The sequence below is a fragment of the Cibotium barometz genome, chromosome 14 (assembly GCF_041138505.1).
Source record: "Cibotium barometz isolate CiBa-2024 chromosome 14, ASM4113850v1, whole genome shotgun sequence".
NCBI lineage: Eukaryota > Viridiplantae > Streptophyta > Polypodiopsida > Cyatheales > Cibotiaceae > Cibotium > Cibotium barometz.
The window spans coordinates 39,522,793-39,539,691 of record NC_141059.1 but is presented as its reverse complement, the minus strand read 5'-3'; the positions used below and the strand labels follow the sequence as shown (position 1 = coordinate 39,539,691).

The following is a 16,899-nucleotide window of genomic DNA, read 5'->3' as shown; positions in this document are numbered from 1 at the left end:
TGGCATGAAGAAAGCTTATCAAGCCTTCACATTTAAAAGCACTAGTTCTAGCAAAGCACAAGGAGTATTACCTTAATAAAAGAGGAGCATTAGCACATTTAAGTCTTAAAAATCAACAAAAATTACAGTACATGTCAATGTATCTAAGTTTTCAAAGATTTGCCAGCTGATTCATATCTAGAACATGAGATAGGCCCATTACTTTTTTCACCTTGATCACTATACCAAAACGCTAACAGCTTCAAAGCTACCTGCTCAAGCCATCAGAACCCATGAGTAGATCCACCTTAATACTCTCGACCTCTCCTATGAGTAGATCCACCTTAATGCTCTCGACCTCTCCTGCAAGCCTCCATAACTTGTAAATATATTGGGTCTCACACTGATCACATATTTGAAGGTAACATGCAGTACGCACAACAGAGGTAGGATGCAGCTTGCTTCTGAAGGATGGAAGCTTGTTGGTATCACATGCCCTTAAAACCCCTCCCACTTTTTAGTACATAGCTAGATTGGCAACGCATCAGCTAGACTGAGCAACCAGTGTGTACAAACATATATATATATATATATATATAGAGAGAGAGAGAGAGAGAGAGAGAGAGAGAGAGAGAAATCGCCCTTCATCGCGTGTCATGTTCACACTCCCAATTCTGCCCATTGGCCAGCTCAGAAGTTGAGCACATGGCTGGATTTGTGTGTTTGTAAGGGCTATAGTGCCAAATCTTTGTAATATTATCTAGGCACCCAATGAGCAGCCTAATGTGGACAGAGTTATTGGATTATTGTGTGAACACACTAAGCTAGACATTATTATTAGGGTTCGTAGAGTTAATAGCCACGTCACTTTGTATGGGTTCTCCAATCAAAATTTGGATTCAAAGTGGCACACTAAAACTGCTTGCAAACCACAAAAACAAACACGCTCCAATCAGAAAGTCAGGTTATTCCACACCCTGAACAATTTTATTAAGGCAAAACACAAGAAAGTGTAACTTATAGCAATTCTGACAAAATTAATTCACCTGCAAAATCCATCACTCTATGAAGCTCACAATTTCCCAAGCTACTAACTATCTGAGCAATACTATGGGCAGACTCTGTTATACCCTCACCCTTCTATTGGAGCCCCTCAAAAAAAACCCATGACAGCTTTCCAAGAGTGTGGTCACTCCAGGTGCACTATATACCATGGATGACATACATCTGCTGGCATAAGTTTAGAGAATAGATAAAGCCTACACCCCCCCCCTGCCCTCCCCCTCTTCCCCCCAAGCCCAAAAAAAATCAAGTTACCACCATGCTCAACTTGCTGGCATCAAAGTATTGTTAAATACACATGGGCCTAATGAAAAATCTGATTCACTCTTTTGTCAACCTCCTCTATCACCCAGCCCTAGGAAGAGGCAAATACCATGCTTGGAATCTGCAAAACTTCACACTTGAACATAGTTTTAAATCCATAAACCTCAGCCTCTAGGAGCATGAATAGCTGGTCGTCTTGAAAGTGTGAATACCCACAGAAAAATCTGTATTACCCTCCGTACCAGGTAAAAGGGTGATACCAGACAATGTTTGCCCTTTATCTGAGAACTCCACACGAGCTTCCAACTTTATCTTATGAGCTGGCTTGTCTTCACCGTTCACATCCCTGTCATCAGATTCCAAAGGCATCTGTGCACGAAGGCACCCTGGGGGAGCGTGCAAAGAAACCTCCTGCACATGCCATCTGATTTCTTTGGAATGCCGATTAAGTGACCCTTTTGGTGACATTTTCAATAAAGATGGCACATATGGCAGGGCTACAATGAAGGTAATCTCTCTGAGAGGAGCAGGCAGGAAAGGGTTGGCAACGTACTGAATCATGAGAGAAATCAGAGAGCCACTTTGACGGCTCAAAAGCCGAAGTCGCATAGGCAATGGGGTATACCGAGGATGTAGGCGGTACCTCAGAATGGCAAGTGAATCTTCTGCGGGTGAGCTGCGAACATGAAATAGATTTTTTCCTAAACTGCTTACAGAAGAGTTCCGCATGATTGCTCTTCTAATTCCGGCAGAACCATCCAGGCGAAATGCAAACGAGGCATCTTGTCCACCATTATATTTCAGATAGACTGTCCCTTGTAGCCCTATTCGGCGGAGCTTTGAGCCCTTGAATTCCGCAAAAACTTCCTCAGAAAGGTAGAGGATGGGCTTTCCTATATCTACTGCGAGTTCTTGCAGAGAGACGTTTCCTTTTGCCTCATCAGCTACTGCTGCCTTCGGAGCTGCAGACTTTCCTCCACCTTCTAGCTCTTCAAGCCCACCTAATCCTTTTATGGTGGTGTCCTCCACAACAGCTCCAAACTCTGATGCATCCAAACCTCCACCAAAAGCATCATCCAATCCTTCAAACGCACCCCCGAATGCAGCAGCATCCTCTCCAAAATCAAGCCCTCCGTAATCCCCTTCAAAACCCTCCACTCCAACCAATGTTGAAGCTGCATTAGTGCCTGCAGCTGCTTTTGGGACTTCAAGATCTGCAAGGGCGGCAGTGACATCTGAGGGTTCCTTACTTCTCTTGAAACTACCAGCCAGTTCTTCTGGTTTGTTGATCTTATCACTGATGGCAAATGGATCTTCATTCTCTGGGGGCTTTTCTTCCACAACCTGTTGTGACGGCTGGGGAGCGGAGCTCTGTATGGTGGTCGCCAGGCTTGCTGCAACCTCATCCCCTGCAGCAATAGTCTCCTCGGGAAGCTCAAAAGTGGAGGATGAGAGGACATCAATGTTGGCAAGCTGTTCAATGGCCTGCCCTTTGACTTGGTTCCAGCTATCAGCACCGCGAGCGCGATTCTCAGCATCGGTAGCAGAAAGCACCATGTGGGGGATACCCTCACCATGGATGCTAGCAAGGATGGTGGCAAGGCGCGCACCGCTGACCCCTCTCAGGACCACATCAAGGGCCATGTAGATCTCAGTATACTTACGGTGGAGCTTATCAGGGGTAACATCAACACCTTTACAAGCGGCAACAAGCACGCTAACAGCCTGGTTAACTATGCCAGCGCATTCAAAGGAGTTTGCAGGGCTGTCACCATTGTCTACGCTAGTGATGCCAAGGACATAGATACTGTTAACAAGGCGATAGAAAACCCTAAACTTGCTTTCCTTACCGACGATGACTTGACCACCGGAGGCTGCAAGGGCTTCATCGCCTAGACCTTCCGCCATGGCCATGCCCTCTGCTGCAGTTCCGGCCGCGCTTCGCTTCCCGCCTCCTGCGTAAGCTTCACGGGTCTCTCTGAACTTGGAGGAGGCCATCAGCGCCCTCGCAGGAGGAAACCATTCTCTTGTCTGCAGCAGTACGTCTGGCCCATTCACGGGTTGCAGCGACAGAGCCAAACACGCCATCTCTTCTTTCGTCTCTCTGTGTGTGCCCTTTTCTCAGATCTGAGCTTCTGGATTCACGCCCTCTACGTCCTTGTCATTCAGCTACCCACTGGATAGACAGATCTCGGCCTCGACTCAGATCTGAATACAAGAGTCTTTAATTCTTCATCTTCTTCTTTTCGGAGCATATGGATAAGCAAAAAGTGCCTCAAAACAGGAAGAAAATTTACTCGCTTGCAAGTAGAAAAATACGATGTTTATGATGAATATATATGGGTGCCCATTGACTGGTATTAATTAATTAATATAGGGCACCGAAATCTTTTTTGGGAGAGCGTTTTAATTAAGTGGGTATATTCCTAGATAATTATTTTAATTAATTGACGCTCTTTCAGTTGGCAAGATATCTTCCTTGATTATGTTTTTGTGGTAATATGTCTACGAGTCTCCTAGGTGTTTGCATGTGGTGGCTTTCGAGGTGGAAATCTGATCGAGCTTTTCTGTCTTTCTTCTTTTGGATGGTGGATGTTGTGCTCATGAGAAAGCGGGTGCATCGTCTGTCACCTTCAGGGGCACGCTATGATGTCCACCATGGTTTCCCTTCTATTGTTTTCCATGTGGATGCTTTCTCGTGCGATGGCCATGGGAAGCTTCTATCCAACACCATGATGCTCATTGGATTTGCGGGTGCATCGTTTGTCACCTTCACGCGCACGGTGTGACGTTCGAGATGGTTTCTGTTCTCTTATTTTGCATATGGGCGCTTTCCGTGCAATGGCCATGCGAAGCTTCTAGTCGGTGCCCCAATGCTCGTCTGATTGTCAAGTCCTCTATGTGGCCGCTTTGCGCGAGGGTCGCCTTATGTATGGATCGCCATGTTGTTTTCCTTCTGTACAACTGACGTTGAACGCTCTACAGCATGGCAATCATATGCCTGCACCATCTGCGACAGTTTTGTGTGTATCCTTCCTTTTTTAGGCGATCTACTCACTGGGATTATTTGTAAGGATGCCATTATTGTACTACTTCGTGTGCTTGTAACCATGGGGCCCAAAAGGTTTCTTCTACATGATGTAACTAATTCAGTGCCTGCTCTACCTGTTGGAATTAGGGTTGCAGGAAAGCACACAAAGCTTGGAGAAGAAGAAGCAAGAATGCACACAATACACAGTGTATTAGATTGTATCAATGTACAAAAGATAAGTTAGTCCTAGAATAATGGGCGTATATACAAGCCGGGGAAAAAAACCTCCTAAAGAGGAAAAAAGTACCCCGGCGGTCCTAAGTGTGTTCACACACATCACTGCCTATATATATGGCAACAAATCCCCCCCTGGGAGTGATGGTGTGAACGAGAGCTGGCACTCATGTATAGGGAAGTGACATGCCCGAAGTAGATCAGTCCACAAAGGGGAGCAGCCCAAAGCTTTGCGAAAAGCTTCGAACTTCTCACGAGGAAGCGCCTTTGTGAAAAGATCGGCGAGGTTGTCCTGTGTTGGCACATAGGCTAAGCCGATCTCTCCTGCTGAGAGTCTCTCCCTGACATAGTGATAATGCACCTCAATGTGCTTTGTGCGAGCATGAAAAACTGGGTTTCTCGCAACTGCCAATGCGCTTTGATTGTCAGTGTAGATAGAGGTGGTAGACTCCTGTCCAACACCCAAGTCAGCCATAAGCCGTCTGAGCCACACACACTCAATCGTAGCTGTGAAAGCTGCCCTGTACTCAGCTTCACAACTAGAAGTGGCCACAATAGGTTGCTTCTTGCTCAACCAAGATATGCATGAGCTACCGAGCATGAAACAAAAACCACTTGTGGACACTCTTGTGTCATATCAACCAACCCAATCTGAGTCCAAAAAAGCATGTAAATCTGGCGGCAATGATCCTCCCTTGGGATAAACAACCCAAGATGTATGGTGCCACTCAAGTAGCGAAAGATGCGTTTAACTGCCTTCCAATGTTGAGACCCTGGGCTATGCATAAACCTGCTCACTTGTGAGACTGCAAACTGAATGTCCGACCTCGTAATGCATACATAAATGAGGCAACCAACAGCTGTCTGATAGAGTGTGACATCAAAGTGATCTCCAGCATCATGTGAAGACTCAACTTCAAACCTGTCTCCGTTGGAGTAGCAATAGGCTTGCAGTCTTCAAGGCCAAATCTCTGCAACAATGTCTCAATATACTTTGTCTGACACAAAGCAATACCTCCGTCACACTGCTTAAATTGTATCCCCAAATAATGATGCAAATGCCCCAAATCTGACATCTCAAAATAGGCCTTTAAATCAGCCTTAAAATCAGCAATATGATTCTCATTTGGTCCTGTGAGTAGCATATCATCGACATAGAGAGTAATGATTAGATGTACATCATCCACATGTTTAACATACAAAGTGCTTTTTATTGGACTATTCTGAAAACCATGTGCAGTCAAATATGCATGTATCTTTTCATACCAAGCTCGTGGAGCTTGCATTAAACCATATAAAGCCTTTTTCAACTTACACACTTTGTTTTCCTGCCCTCTTTGAACAAAACCACAAGGCTGCGATACGTACACCTCCTCATGCAAATCTCCATTCAAGAACGCAGTCTTTATGTCCAACTGATGTACATTCCAACCATTATGAGCTGCCAATGCACAAATGCTACAAATGGTAGCCATATGACAAGTGGGAGCAAAGGTCTCATCAAAATCAATGCCCTTTTCTTGAGCATAACCCTTTGCAACAAGTCTAGCCTTATAGCGATCAACACTGCCATCTGGCTTTCATTTCAACTTAAAAACCCACTTACATCCAATGATCTTTTTACCAATAGGCAAATCACACAAAGACCATGTAGCACTCTTCATTATAGCATCATATTCACTTTGCATTGCAGCCAACCAATTTTCTGATTTTTGTGCCTCATCAAATGAAAGAGGTTCTTCCTCTTCACACATACTAGACATAGCTAAAGCATAACTATCTGATGCATAAGAGGCATGCTGAAAACCTGAACGAGTACGACTAGAAATAGGTGCATCAATTTTACTATCACGCAAGGTTTGCACCAGCCATTTAGGCATACCTCTAGCCTGCTCATTTTCAGCCCTATCCTCATAAATTACATCCTGTAAATCTGCATCAGAAATAGGTTGATCTATGATGTCGTTTGAAATCTACATAGGCTGAATATTTGCCTCATTAGGACTTACATTTGAATTCCCACCTGTAAACAAAGGCAACAACGTATCAAATACATCCCGTGAGCTCGCTCACACCTGTCTCTTTGGTACATGATAACAAAGGCTGCATAGCATCTTCCACAAAAACAATATCTCGACTAATCAAGATACGCTTTGACTACGGATGATACAATCTGTAACCCTTGCTCTCAGCACTGTAACCAACAAAAATGCATTTGACAGCCTTATCATCCAATTTTCTACGTTGTTGCATAGGCACTAAAGCATAGGCCAAGCAACCAAAGACACGCAAGTGACTAATAGAAGGCTTCCTGCCATGCCAAGCTTCATATGGAGTAACAGACTGCAAGGCCTTAGTGGGACACCTGTTGAGTACATATGTAGCACACATGACAGCCTCAAGCCAAAACGCATGTGGTAAAGCTTGGCTCTTGACCACACATTGTGCCATCTCCATAAGTGACCTGTTTTTCCTCTCAGCAACACCATTTGCTGAGGGGTATACGACACTGTACATTGGTGTTTTATCCCACGACTAGCCAGAAATGAATCAAAACTCTTTAGACATGTACTTCCCCTTCGATCAGAACGGAGGGTGCCCACAGTACAATTGGATACATTTTCAACCATAAGCAAAAACTGTTTGAGGCACAAAAACACTTCGGACTTTGCCTTCAGTGGATATACCCATGCATGCCTTGAGTAATCATCAATGAAAGTCACGAAGTACAAGTGTTTACCAAATGACGGAGTTTGCATAGGCCCACATACATCACTATGTACAAGTTGCAATTTACGAGTGGCTCGCACAGAACCATCCTTTGGAAACGCAGAACGCTGCCCAAAATATAGCCTTCACAAACATGTTTTAATGGTGCCTCAAGAGGGGGCAATGAAGCAACCATATCAAATTTCTGCAAACGCAGCAAACTAGCAAAGTTCAGATGACCAAAACGAGCATGCCATAGTTTTGCATCTGAAATTGCCTTTTCATCAAAAATTGCATTTGTTGAATCTTCCACACACTTGTCATATGAATTGAGCCTATACAGCCCACGAAACAAGGTGCCAGATGCAATAATCGTATCATCAAAAGTCAAATCATGAACAATACATCTGTCATCCACAAATTTGACTACAAGTCCAAGTCTAGCAAGCGTAGAGATAGACATTAGATTCTTCTTTATCCCTGGCACATATAAAGTATCTGAAAGTGTGAAAGCGCTGCCATTTGCAGCAGTAAGCATAATTTTACCACGCCCTTCACTGGGTAAAAAGCATTATTGGCACGTGTGACAGTATTCCCATTAGAGACAACCTCAAGACAAGTGAACATATCACGATGCGAGGTAATGTGCTTTGTAGCACCACTGTCAAAATACAATACATCAGAGACAACCTCAAGACAAGTGAACATATCACGATGCGAGGTAATGTGCTTTGTAGCACCACTGTCAAAATACGATACATCAGAGTCAAAACATGCATCATGTACACAGATGGGTCATACTGGCAATACACGCTAAACGCCCATTCTGTATCCTGCACAACATTTGCAGAATCTGCATTTGTAGAAGCATCCGCTATTGTGGCTGCATTTGACTCTTTCTTCTTTGTCTCTTTAGCCTTTAGCTTAGGGCAATTCTTAATGACATGATCAGTTATCTTACAATAGTTGCACCTGATCTTTTTCTTGCCTTTATAGCCTTCTCAGACCTATTGTTGCCACCTGTGGAAGAAGGAGAAGAAGTTACAGACCTACTAATAGGAGAAGAAACAGTGGAAGGGGCTGCCTTACCACTTCTTCTCTGCTGGGCAGCAACAAATGCCTACTAATAGGAGAAGAAACAGTGGAAGGGGCTGCCTTACCACTTCTTCTCTGCTGGGCAGCAACAAATGCCTAATCAACTGCACACTGCCTAGCCCTGTTTTGCCTGGACTACGCTTCTTGCAAGAGCTTGTTGACTAAAGTATCATACTTGACAACATCAGGTCTGAGCTCAGTAAGAAGTCTCCACGTGGAAGCAAAAGTCTGATATGACTCAGGTAAAGCATCAAGAACAGTCTGCACAAGAGAATGATCAGGAATAATCTCACCTGCAGAAATCAACTGTTCCTTGAGATATTTAATCTCAGCAAGAAAAACATTCATGTCATCATCTTCCTGCATAATCTTCGATTCTAGCTCTTTACGCAGGTAAGAGATTTTTGCCTCGTTAGACGACTTGCATACAAACCAGCTAGAATATCCCAAGCCTGTTTTGCTGTTTTAGTTGAACGAATATGTGGAGTGATGTTACGTTTGACAAAAAGTGCAATCAAGGCATGAGCCTGTGCATCTTTACCATCCCAACGAGCTTGTTCAGCAGTGGGTAAAACAGCAGCAACAATAGAGCTGCTAGAACCTGCAACATCCTCAAACAGATCCTACATCCACAGAACCTGGACGTACATCCATACCTTGCACAATGTTCCACACTCCTTTTGCAACCAAAACATGCTGTATCATGTATGCCCAAAGTGGGTAGTTGCTGTCTCCATCCAATTTGTCATCAACAGCAGCAGACAACATACGAAATACATCATTGATGTTATCAGCCATGGCCACTGACTGAAACTAATGCAAAAGCTACCTGTAATGAAGCAAATACTGAACAGAAAACAACTCGTGCTATGTAGCACAGTCCACAATAGAATACGTATGCCTGTTTTGCAGAAAACTGCACTGTCAAAATTTCTGCATAAAATGACGAAAACACCTGTACAGAACTTGTAATGCAAAAACGGAGCCCGAAACGACCTCAGATGCAATTTTTGAGAACACAAAGCCCTATGGGCCTATCTGCAGAGTATAGGGACCTGCAAGCGCTCGTGAAATCTCACCTCAATCGAAGAACGTGAGTCAGAGGGTGCTAGCGGCGTAGCCTTGGGAGCCGATGCCTGCTCTGATACCAATTGTTGGAATTAGGGTTGCAGGAAAGCACACAAAGCTTGGAGAAGAAGCAAGAATGCACACAACATACAGTGTATTAGATTGTGTCAATGTACAAAAGATAAGTTAGCCCTAGAATAATGGGCGTATATATACAAGCTGGGGAAAAAAACCTCCTAAAGAGGAAAAAAGTGCCCCGGCGGTCCTAAGTGTGTTCACACACATCACTACCTATATATATGGCAACACTACCATCACCTTGTCTTGTCTGTCACGAACCAAAGCCAGCGCAATCTATTGTTCAAAGAAATCCTCTTGCAAATTGTCAATCTTTCAGGATAGCCATGCTGCTGAAGGTCCCTCGTGCGTCCACAATATGCTTGCCGCGTGAAGAGGAAAGCGAGATCCTTAGGTTTGTTTCTTTTTAACGAGCATAGAACTATGTACTCAATTGCTTGTCTGTGTTGAACAACCATGAAGGCTTGCCGCAACACTAATTAAATGGTCTTATGTGTTAAATTTGAATTCTATTCCAAACATTTTCTTAATATTGGATCAGATGGCTTCATCTAGAAGCCGGGATACGTGCAAGGTCTTCTGGTTGTCCAAATATGAAAGGCAAGAAGACTGTATCGGATCCTTCTGTTAGCAAACTGCCCGAAATTCCCTAGTGCAAAGAAGACCAAGCTTTTCGAGGCCTTTGTGATGGTGGGGATTGAAAATGATGACATAGATATATCACACTAGGAGCCTCTTGATGGTGGGGATTGAAAATGATGACAGATATATCACACTAGGAGCCTCTTGAAGAGTTTGTTCGTTATGGAGTGTCTTAAAGGCATGTTCGCATTAGAGAAGGGAGGAACACTAAACCACCTTCACTTCCAAATGGTGGTTTCTCTGATGGCACCCTCCCTGATAAGTATTGGCAAGTTGATAAAATGGTATATGCAATGGGATTTTTCCAAACCTGAGGGAGGTTTGATGATGTGTAGAGGCTTGTGTCAAATTTGCATACACACTTTTGAGGGTATGCTCGTACTGCATGAAGGATCTACACAAAAGCCATTTCAGGGTTTTTTTGCCACAACATTTCATCTGAAGAAATAACTCGCATGGCCAGCAACAACTACATGCCCTGTATGGTCAAGAAGATTTGAAGAATAAGATGTGCCTGTCACTGGTGAGTTTGTTCGAGCGTGCATATGTGTTCATGGAGAATTACATACCCAATAAATTTGGTGAGACATTGGAAAATAATCTGCTTTGAATGATATGCATGGGAAAATATTACCCTATTGCATCATGGATCATACCTAAAATGGGTAATGGTATGGATAAAAAATGAGCTTCATCGATTTGAAAAGTGATACAAATCCCGCACTGACATTGAAAGTATTTTTTACATGGACATGCCCATAGGAAGGTACTTCAATAATGTAAACAATACACAAGAAGAAAACCATGTAAGTGATTGTAACAGTGATGAAAGCAAATGAGGTAAGCAGTCATCTCAGAATCCAATAATAGTCGATGCTGAAGAAGATTCTGTTGTGGAAGAGGACTAAACAATAACTATATATCTATGCAGGAAAAAACTACAAAGTTTAAGAAAGCAATTATGAACAGAGAAGATTACGTGCCTCTTTCTTTTGCCAGAAAATTTGCTGAGTTGCCAAAGGAGGATGCTTCCTTTCTTTGAAGTAGCTCTTGTGTATAGACTATACTATGATTTCCCCAAGAAGGTTCTGTTAACTTTCCTTATGTACAATTTTAATTTGTCTTGTCATTTGGACTACTTTGAAATATCATTTAAATGAATGTTGTATGATTGCAAGCAATGTGAGTTGTATTTTTGTAAACCAAGGATTTGAGTGGAGGTCTTGTTCCTTTAATGTATGGTTATATTATTAACTAATGCCTCGTCAATGGCATTAATTAATATGCATACCAAAAAGAGTGAATATGCACACCAAAAAGAGAAAGAAAGCTCCACAAAACTGAGCACGTTAGAAACACAAATGTTCAAAAACCTCTCATCCAAAAAAATGACTTGACAATTTTGACATCTTAAGATAAGATTAATTAGATGCGTGAATAAAAGTTATGGTAGATAACTTTGTCATTTAATGCTTATAACTTTATGTTAAAAAAATCAATATACGAGAAAGCCTATTATGTATACAAAAATATTGCTTTACCTCAAGGGCATGTGCATAAGTTTTAGGGCAACCTCGTTTTTCCTCCATTGGAAAGGAGAGAGGAGAGAGGGGGGAGGGGGTCATCTTCCTTCCTATTTGTGGAGAGTGGGCACATGTGCTGGATGTCAAACACCTCCATGAACATCTTCAACAAGTCTATCTCATGTGCAACGGGGCTTAAGAGTATGAACGTTTTGTTATTCTCAATTCAAAAGTAGCACCTAACCAGTGTACTATCTCATAATGTTCCTCACAACTATGGGAGATGAAAGATATTATCAACAATAGGAACCTCATTATTACATGTGATGGATGCAAACACCTCCATGAACATCTTCAAGAAGTCTACCTCATGTGCAATGGGGCTTAAGAGTATGAGCCTTTTTGTTATTCTCAATGACTTTGCTTCAAAGGTGGCACCTAACCCATGTGCTATCTAATAATGCTCCTCACAACCATGGGAGATGAAAGATATTATCAACAACACGAACTACATTATTACATGATTTCCCACATTGTTGTGGTTCGAGAGGGGCCCTTATCAACAATAACTAAGGTTTGAGGAGGGCTTTATTAACCACTTAGTCAACATGAAGCTTCACCGATAATGTTCGCTCACATTTGTAGAAGAGCATCTTCATTAATATATTAATCTCTTGAATTGACAGCCCTCTAAAGACACTCCCAAGTCTTGTAAATCAAAGTAATAACTTGAGGAACCGAACTAAAAAGACCAAACACTTGCAGAAGCTTTGTAATTGAACATGGACACCTTGGGTCACTTACCCATGGGCCATTGTTCATGTCAAGAGCTTACCTTAGGATTGCGAGAGCATGTGCCGTTGGGTTTATCCTTTTTGCCCTTAGAGCCACAATCTGAGACTTCCCATGTGGGTGCACTAGCTCATTTGTCGGCGTCCTCACTTCGTTGTCACACCGGAATGCTCGTTGCCAAAGGAGTGAAGGGAGAACTTTGATGGAGTCAACAAGAGATCCGACTTCACGATGGTTCTCTCTCACAGAAGGTAGGGAAAGAAGAGGAAGCTAATGCAATAAGAAAACCTAGAATCAAACCTATCTAGGAAGGAAGATTCAATAGCATGCAAACGCACAAGCAAGAAGAGAGAACAAGAAGAGCTTATAAGGAGAAACTATTGCAAGGGAATGATTGTGTCTTGTTTACTATAAAAAATGGCTTATATACAAGTGACTAGTTTTCACACTACGCTGGCAAACTTAAAAATGGTCTAGCCTTTATTACTAGTGTTAGCTCGCACAGAATGGAGCAGACTCACACACACACAATGCTCAAAGATAAGAACACAAAGGTGTTGCAAGAGGGTGATTGTCCTTTTATACCAAAATAATTAAAATAATCCCCATCTCTCTCTCTCTCTCTCTCTCTCTCTCTCTCTAATTGCTTGTTCAAAACCAAAGAATAAAAATATATCCAAATTGCTAGAATACACAAAGAAGATATCTTTTTTTGTATTACTCCTGAGCCAAAAATAGTTTTTACACTCCACTTTGCGCCTTGGTCTTAAAAATAGAAAAGTCTAAGCTTTTATGCATGAACCTTGCTATAACTTTAAATAAATTGGTCCATATACCTACTAAGGGTAAATAAACCATATGAACAAATGTGCTTGGCCATCATTTGGCTACAAAATAACGATGGCTATAAATCCAAAATAATAACTGCCATAAATCTGGTATAAAAAAATAATGTCACATAAATATAATGTCTCTAAAAATGTGCACACATGTGCAACCCTCATCGAGTCACCCACACTAGCCCTACCCATTGATTTTCCTATCAAGAACACATGTCAAATATTGTATCTAGTGACTATCTACCCAACACGGGTGCAACTACGGTAAGTGTAGAAAATAATCAAAAATAAATATCCATGATAAATGAAACACATCACAAAAATACCATTCCAATAATTTCCATTTTCATAACATGCCTCGAGGTTGAACTATAACTATTCTCAATTGATTATGAACTCAGGAAGATGCCTCAATCATGAGTCTTCTTCCCACAACACATGTTGCTTCAATCAATGAGTTTGCACACAACAGACCTGATAGTGTGCCACAATTGGTGCGAGTTTGTACACAACAAACCTGATAGTGCGTTACCACAATCGACGAGTCTGCACACAAGAGTGGATATCTGTACACTGCCTCAATCAGCGATGAGTCTATATACATAGTGTAATGCCATAATCAACAAATCTATAAACTTTAAATTGGAATCAAGGCAACTGTGAATGATAAGTCAGGGCATGATAGGCAGAGAACGATGATTCTACGAGCCACTGTGCTTCCTCAATAGAGTGATTTTTGTACTTAATCAAGTAGCGATGATAAATAGTACCAGTACAGGTTTGTGTTCTGGTCATCTGCAATGACTTCTTCAGGGAATAAGATTTCAAAGTCTTCTTGTAAAAGGGGTGGTCATCTAGAATAGAGTAAAAGAGTTCCCTTTGAATGGTTCTCAATGAGGAAAAAAGCGTTGGTCTCTATGATCCAAGTACAGTCTTTTTCCCTGATCTAACTATGGGACTTACGGGTTTGGTCAGATGAGCTCAGTTAGTTAAGGCTTTTGACTACGTTAGGGAAAAGTTATAAGGTGATATGAAAAGAGCTGTGTATACACCAATGGGAGGGAATTTTAGAGGAATTTCTAATCGAAAGGGATTGTCATTAATTTTCTCAATAATCTTAAATGGGCCATAAAATCATGGAGTGAGTTTAAGTTTGGGCTACTTCTCAACGCTCTTGAGTAGAGACATCTCTAAATTCTTTGAACTGCATAGGTGTTCGCTTCTTATTAACTTTCTTGGTATATCTTACTTGATATTTTGGAATAGATTGAGTGACTTCAACCAAGATCTGGGTATGATCATGAGCAAGATTATCAGCTGAGTAGCTGGAACCTGTGTTCCAATCCTAGAGGTTGGGACAGGTAACTTTTTACCATAGATGATTTCAAAGGGGGATTTTCATGTGGAAGAATGGGGGGTATTATTATAAGTAAATTGCAAGATATGCAAATACTCATCCCAACTATAGGGTGAAGTAATAGTATAAGATCACAAAAGACCCATAATAGTGCTATTAGTAGCCACGGTTTGGCCATTACTCTCAAGATACTAAAGCAAAACTAAAGTCCATTTTAGAACCTAAATTAGAGAATAAAGCTATCCAAAAATGATTGCAAAAACAAAAGTCTCTGTCAGAAACAACGAGTCTAGGAAAACCATGATAAATGAAAACAGTTTTAACAAACAACTTAGCAGTAAGTGGAGCGGTCAATGTTTTCTTACATGGAACAAAATATGTGTGTTTGCTAGATTTATCCACTATGTTCCATATCATATCATTTTTTACATGGAACAAAATATGTTTGTTTGCTAAATTTATCTACTATGGTCCATATCATATCATTATGTGACGATGACGAAGTAGTAGGCAATCTCGTAATGAAATCCATTGAAATTTCTTCCCATGGAGGATTTGAAATTGGCAAGGGTATTAAAAGACCATATGATTTTCCATGATGATGCTTAACACGTTGATAAATAATGCAAAAGAGGAAATAAAATTTACTACATCCTTTTTCATGTTAGGACAATAGTAGTTTTTTTTACAAGTGGTTAAAGTAGAGAGAATGCCATGATGTCCTATATAAGGTGGTACATGCATTTCTTGTAAAAAAAAGTTCTCTATAGGGTGCAGTAATGCATAACCTTTTTCAAAGAATAGAAAACCATCAGCACAAGAGTAATTGTTGAAAGACAAGTAGTTGTTATGCATCAATGCATTCTAAGCATTTGAAAAATCAATATCATATGCATAAGTGTCACGTATAGCATCAAAAGATTGAATGTGAACAGCAAAAATGTTATTTATTGATGGTCTACTCAAAGCACCAGCAAGCCAGTGACAATATTAGCACGACCCAGTTGATACTGAATCATAGGGTGAAAGATTTGAATGAATGAGACCCATTTAATATGAACGGTCGGAGATCAAGGGTGGAATAAGAAGGTGTCTAATGCTCTGCTGGGTTAGTATTTATCAAGAATTCTAAACCCATAAGGTAGTGTTTCCACATGCAAAGAGTATGTACTATGGCCAAAAGTCCCTTATCATAGGTCCTATAATTAAGCTCAGAGGGTTTTAACTTCTACTCTCAAATGCCAAGGGATGGCTATCTTGCATTAAAATAGCTCCTATACAAGATCCAATAATGTCAACAACAACTACAAAAAAGAGTCTAGAGGAATTAGGTAGCTGTAGGATTGGGGCATGAGTCAAAAGATGTTTAAGATGATAAAAAGAGTTTTGTTGGTTGTCTCTAAGCTAGAGAGTCCTAGAAAAGATCTCATATCATGAACATTTTTAGGAGTGGGCTAGTCTCTAATAGTTGTTATCTTCTTAGGGTCAACATGGATGCCATAAGTGGAAATAATATGTCTAGGATATTCAATTTCAGTTTGAAAGAAAGAATTTTTGTCAGGGTTTGTATATAGTTGGTTCTCTTTTAGAAGTCTAAAAACAATCCTTAAATGATCCTTATGTCCTTTTTCGGAGAAACTGAAAACAAGAATGTCATCAAAAAAGACAATTACAAAATCTTGGTGATTTAAGAAGATTCTATTCATCATGCGAACAAATGTAGTTGGTGCATTCGTAAGGCCAAAGGGCATTACTAGAAATTCATAGTGACCAAGTTGAGTGTGAAAAGCAATTTTATAAATGTCAAGAGAATCCATATGCACTTAATGATATATTGATTCTAAATCTATTTTACTAAAGACACTAGTACCTTTAACTTGTCAAGAAAATCATCAAGTCTAGGGATAGGGTAATGATTTTTTATGGTCACTTTATTTAATGCATGGTAATCTACACACATTTGATAGGTCTTGTTTTTTTTGGACTAGAAAGATAGGGGCTCCAAATGTTGAACTACTAGGTTGAATTACACCCTTATCTAGAAAATCCTTAATTTGATGATGAATTTCTAGTTGTTTTAAAGAATTTTGTCTATAAGGTGCACGATGTGGTGAGGTATGAGTTCTATTTTGTGATCCTCATGCGAGAGGGAGGTAAGTTAGGTGAATTCATAGGGTGAGTGTGGTAGTCATTGTTAGGATTGTGCTGGTAACGGAATGGCATGCC

General features: G+C 41.0%; 1 protein-coding gene across 1 annotated transcript; it reads right to left on the bottom strand.

Moving 5' to 3' along the window:
- Positions 1–931: 931 nt before the first annotated feature.
- LOC147632009 (muniscin carboxy-terminal mu-like domain protein) lies at positions 932–3,621 on the bottom strand. The gene has a single exon (XM_086808587.1). The coding sequence runs from the start codon at positions 3,391–3,393 to the stop codon at positions 1,477–1,479; it is 1,917 nt and encodes a 638-aa protein (XP_086664713.1). The 5' UTR covers positions 3,394–3,621; the 3' UTR covers positions 932–1,476.
- Between the last annotated feature and the right edge of the window lie 13,278 nt (positions 3,622–16,899).

What these genes read in the sequence shown, in the direction of transcription:
- LOC147632009 (XM_086808587.1), bottom strand. Translation starts at nt 3,393, where the DNA reads ATGGCGTGTTTGGCTCTGTCGCTGCAACCCGTGAATGGGCCAGACGTA.